This window comes from Dromiciops gliroides, chromosome 3 (assembly GCF_019393635.1).
Source record: "Dromiciops gliroides isolate mDroGli1 chromosome 3, mDroGli1.pri, whole genome shotgun sequence".
NCBI lineage: Eukaryota > Metazoa > Chordata > Mammalia > Microbiotheria > Microbiotheriidae > Dromiciops > Dromiciops gliroides.
In genome coordinates, this window is record NC_057863.1 from 209,521,282 (window position 1) to 209,525,434 (window position 4,153).

The following is a 4,153-nucleotide window of genomic DNA, read 5'->3' on the forward strand; positions in this document are numbered from 1 at the left end:
AAATTTAAATAATCCTAAATTCCAAGTCATTTTAGAATATCTCCCATATTTCATTTTTCTGATTGAATCAAGTATGAAAACTTTGGGAATGATTTTGGGATAATTTTAATAATAATAATATAAAGCATATTTAGCATTTTAAGGTTTGCAAAGCATGTGTAAATATTATCTCACTGAATCCTCAAAACAACTCTGTGCTATGATGACCTTCATGGAACATAGGAGTATTTTACATATTAAACAGATTGAGACATTAATATCTCATCATCATCATCATCATACATACATATGTATTTATAAGGTTGTGATTGTTGTTGTTCAGTCACTGTGTCTAACCTCTCATGAGCCCATTTGGGGTTTTCTTGGCAAAGATATTGCTGTGATTTGCCGTTTCTTTTTTGAGCTAATTTTACAGATGAAAAACAGATGCAAAAAGGATTAAGTGACTTGCCCAGGGACATGCAGTAAGTTTCAGAGACCAGATTTGAACTCAGGAAAGTGAGTCTTCCTTACTTCAGATCTGGCACTCTATCAACTGCATCACCTAGGTGATATATAGGGGATGGATTGGTGAGTTCATCAGTGTAGGAAAGTCCCAATCAGGAACTTCCTGTACCTATGCAGACTGGCACATTCTCTGTATCTTACAGTATTAGAGAGTTCAGTAGAACTTTGAAAAGTAAAGTGTCTTGCTCAGGGGCATAAAATAAGTGTTCGAAGTACAACTTCAACCATGTTGCTTCTGTCTTTGAGAATGGATCTCTATCCACTTCAGCAGTTTGACACTGGCTTTTCACAAACTATGGACAAAAACAATAATTGATTTCTTAATAATTAAAGTGTTGAGATATCATCAACATCCTTATCTTGTATTTCTCATCTTTTTGTGGGGGATTCTAATAGAAATTGTCTTAGGGCAATGACCTATTGTGCATAGGTAATGATTGCATAGGGTAATTTAAAAAATGCTTTTGATAATCAAGTAAAAGTATTGGGACTTATGCTCATCCTCTGTAGATTTGTTGAAATACCCTCCCTACGATTCCATTAGGATAAGGGATAACAGGTATTGTATAAACTTTATTCTTTTCCCTCAAAGATTTTACTCTACTCTGCTGAATCTATTTTGAAAACCTTTTCTTCCATGTTACTTGGAAATTGTAAGGATTTGGTACATTTCTATCTATTGAAACATTATACTTAAGTTTATGGATCGATCTTATGTCTGGGTAGTTGTGGTGGGCAATAATTCTGCTTCAAATATTCATCCAGTTAAAATATAATTCACTGACTGAGTTGTAATTATTGGTTGAGTTGTTATTACCTTCATGTTACAGAGGAGGAAAACATATATCAAAGAGGTTAAGTAACTTCTCTAAGATCACATTGCTATTAAAGTGTATGAGGCTCTTTCATATGCTGAGGTTGAACTCAAGTCTTCCTGACTCTAGATTCAATACTCTATCTTTGGGACCAATTGTCTTATTATTGTCATCATCATTGTTATTGTCATCATAATTATCATCGTCATCATTATCTGCACACATGTATATAGTTGGTAGCATAGGATTTGTGTTCTGTCAAGTTGTGTTGTTATTGTTTCCTTACTACATTGATACAATGTGGTATAGTGGAATAAGTAATGGATCTGTATTTAAAAGACCTGAATTTACATCCTGGACTGGTACTTACTGTATGGAATTGGGCCTATCTATCCCTTAACCTTTCTAAACTTCTGTTTCCTTGTATCAAAGATTAGGAGATGATTGATAACTCTTAAAGTTATTTCCAGTTCTGGATCTGTGATTCCATGAAATCTCTAAGGCATAGAAATGTTGCACTTTTTTGTCCCTGTAGAAAAAGAAGAAAAAAAAAATTAATGTCTTCCATAAGCAGGGCAACGTTTAAGTTTTCTCTGGTGAAACAACCAGTGTATATTCTCCCATACGTAAAACCAGGTTTGATCCTGGAATTTTTTTTTAGTTTAGTTCTTTTATGCAACATATGAGAGAGGAGAAGACATAATACTGGGATCCTCCCTCATATCGCTGTAATGAATTGAAAGGTGGGCTCACTCCACTTAGCAGAACACTGACCCCACTTGCCTCTCCTTAGTTTGTTTGAAAAATTCAGACTGAACACAGATATTTGGTCAACCATGCAGAGTATGAAGTGAAGTGCTAAAATGAGAGGAAAACAGAGCTCCAGGGGAGCTGATTGAGCAACTTTCATAATGTTTCATGCATTCTGCTATAAGTCTGTTGCCAGGGAAACCAGTTCTATATTTACAGGTCCTGAGGAGCTGTTGCTGTGTAGTCCAGCAAGTGACAATTAGAATGCAACACAGGCAAACTGGCTTCTCATCAAAGCATATATATTAATACATTTCACATTAATGGATTTGTAGAATGAATACATCATGCAAAGATATGGTAAGGTAAAAAAGAAACCTACTGTTTCTCCCTGCCCCACACAAAGATTCTCTATTTCAGTACTAAGGCCTGAAAACATCAAATACATTTCATGAAATAAAGAAGATAAAAAAGTTTAGAATTTGCCATGAGCTCTCTGATTGTGACTCTGATAAATCCTAAGTCTAAGAACTGATGCAAAGAGAATGAAAATATTAGAAGAAAATAATAGAGGGTTATAGAAGCCTAATTACTCTAGGACACTGGGTTAGACTTTGGACCAGTTAAATTTTAGGCAAAGACATAAGAGAAAGGACTAATCTCTGATAGAAACTAACACAAGACAAAGCTCTATACTTTGACTCTACTGGGACTTAAATATAAGTAATACCTTGTTTATACAAGTCTCTTGTAGATTAATGGTTACTCATAAATAATTCATTCCTCTTTCACAGTTATATGTGCATGGCATTTGCTAACCCTTCCTTCATTTATCCTAGGTTCATGCAGGCCAGAGACTTCCTGACTCCACTTTTCTTTACCTTTTTTCAAGAGATGACATTCATTCGTTCATTCAAAAGATGTTCATTCATTCTTTTTTTTTTTTTTTTTAGTGTGGCAATTGGGGTTAAGTAACTTGCCCAGGGTCACACAGCTAGTAAGTGTTAAGTGTCTGAAGCCGGATTTGAACTCAGGTACTCCTGACTCCAGGGCCAGTGCTCTATCTACTGCGCCACCTAGCTGCCCCTCATTCATTCATTCTTTTTTTTTTTTTTTTTTTTAGTTAAGCTTTTTATTTAATGTTTCAAAAAATATATTTAGTCAAACAGACCAAAGCCCATGTCATCATCAGACTCCTCGGACTCTTCTTTTTTTGCTTCCTCTTTCTTCTTCTCCTCAGCTGGGGCAGCTGTGCTAGCAGGAGCAGCACCTCCAGCAGGGGCAGCACCACCAGCTGCTGGGGCAGGTCCACCAACTCCTACATTGCAGATGAGACTAGCAATGTTTACATTGTTCAGGGCCTTTGCAAATAATCCAGGCCAGAACGGTTCAACATTTACACCTGCTGCTTTAATGAGGGCATTAATTTTATCCTCCGTGACCGTAACCTCATCGTCGTGAAGGATGAGAGCAGAGTAGATGCAAGCGAGCTCGGAGACGGCCATTTCGGGAGATGGATGAGGAAACTTGTTTGTAGTGGTGCTAGCCGCCGGCTGAAGTGAGGGTTCACCCCAACGTGGCCTTAGCTTCCAAAGAAGAACCAAGCACCTTACAGACAACTGAAGAGCCATTCATTCATTCTTAACACATTGTAGATACTAATGATAACTTAAGGTTGGAGATAGACAAGAGAAGGGTCATTTCATCAGCAGCTCCTTGTAGCTTTTACAGATTTGTTTGGGAATATGATAGAGTTTATGGTGGTAGTGGGAGATGTCAACTTGGCAGTGAGGGGATGCTAGAGCATTGGGAATCTGTGAACAGAAAGGTTCTGCTTCCTATCTTACAGTGGAAAGAAGTAGGAAACAGAAGCCTGTGGTGGTGATCAGGAAAATAAGATGACAATGTAGGCAAGATAATAACTACACCAGAATGTGTAGATTTTAGCCCACAGTACAGTTTTTGTACTCCCTACTCAGAGCAGTGGGAACAATGGATCCAACAAACATTGAATAAGGAAGCAAACAGATACTCTTTCATCTCTGCGAATTTCAAGAAACCCTAGAAATCCTGCAGGGGAA

General features: G+C 37.3%; 1 protein-coding gene across 1 annotated transcript; it reads right to left on the reverse strand.

Annotated features, from left to right (window-relative positions):
* Positions 1–3,201: 3,201 nt before the first annotated feature.
* On the reverse strand, positions 3,202–3,587 carry LOC122749309 (60S acidic ribosomal protein P1-like). The gene has a single exon (XM_043995615.1). The coding sequence runs from the start codon at positions 3,575–3,577 to the stop codon at positions 3,230–3,232; it is 348 nt and encodes a 115-aa protein (XP_043851550.1). The 5' UTR covers positions 3,578–3,587; the 3' UTR covers positions 3,202–3,229.
* Positions 3,588–4,153: the final 566 nt, after the last annotated feature.

Coding starts and splice junctions, on each gene's coding strand:
- LOC122749309 (XM_043995615.1), bottom strand. CDS start 3,577: ATGGCCGTCTCCGAGCTCGCTTGCATCTACTCTGCTCTCATCCTTCAC.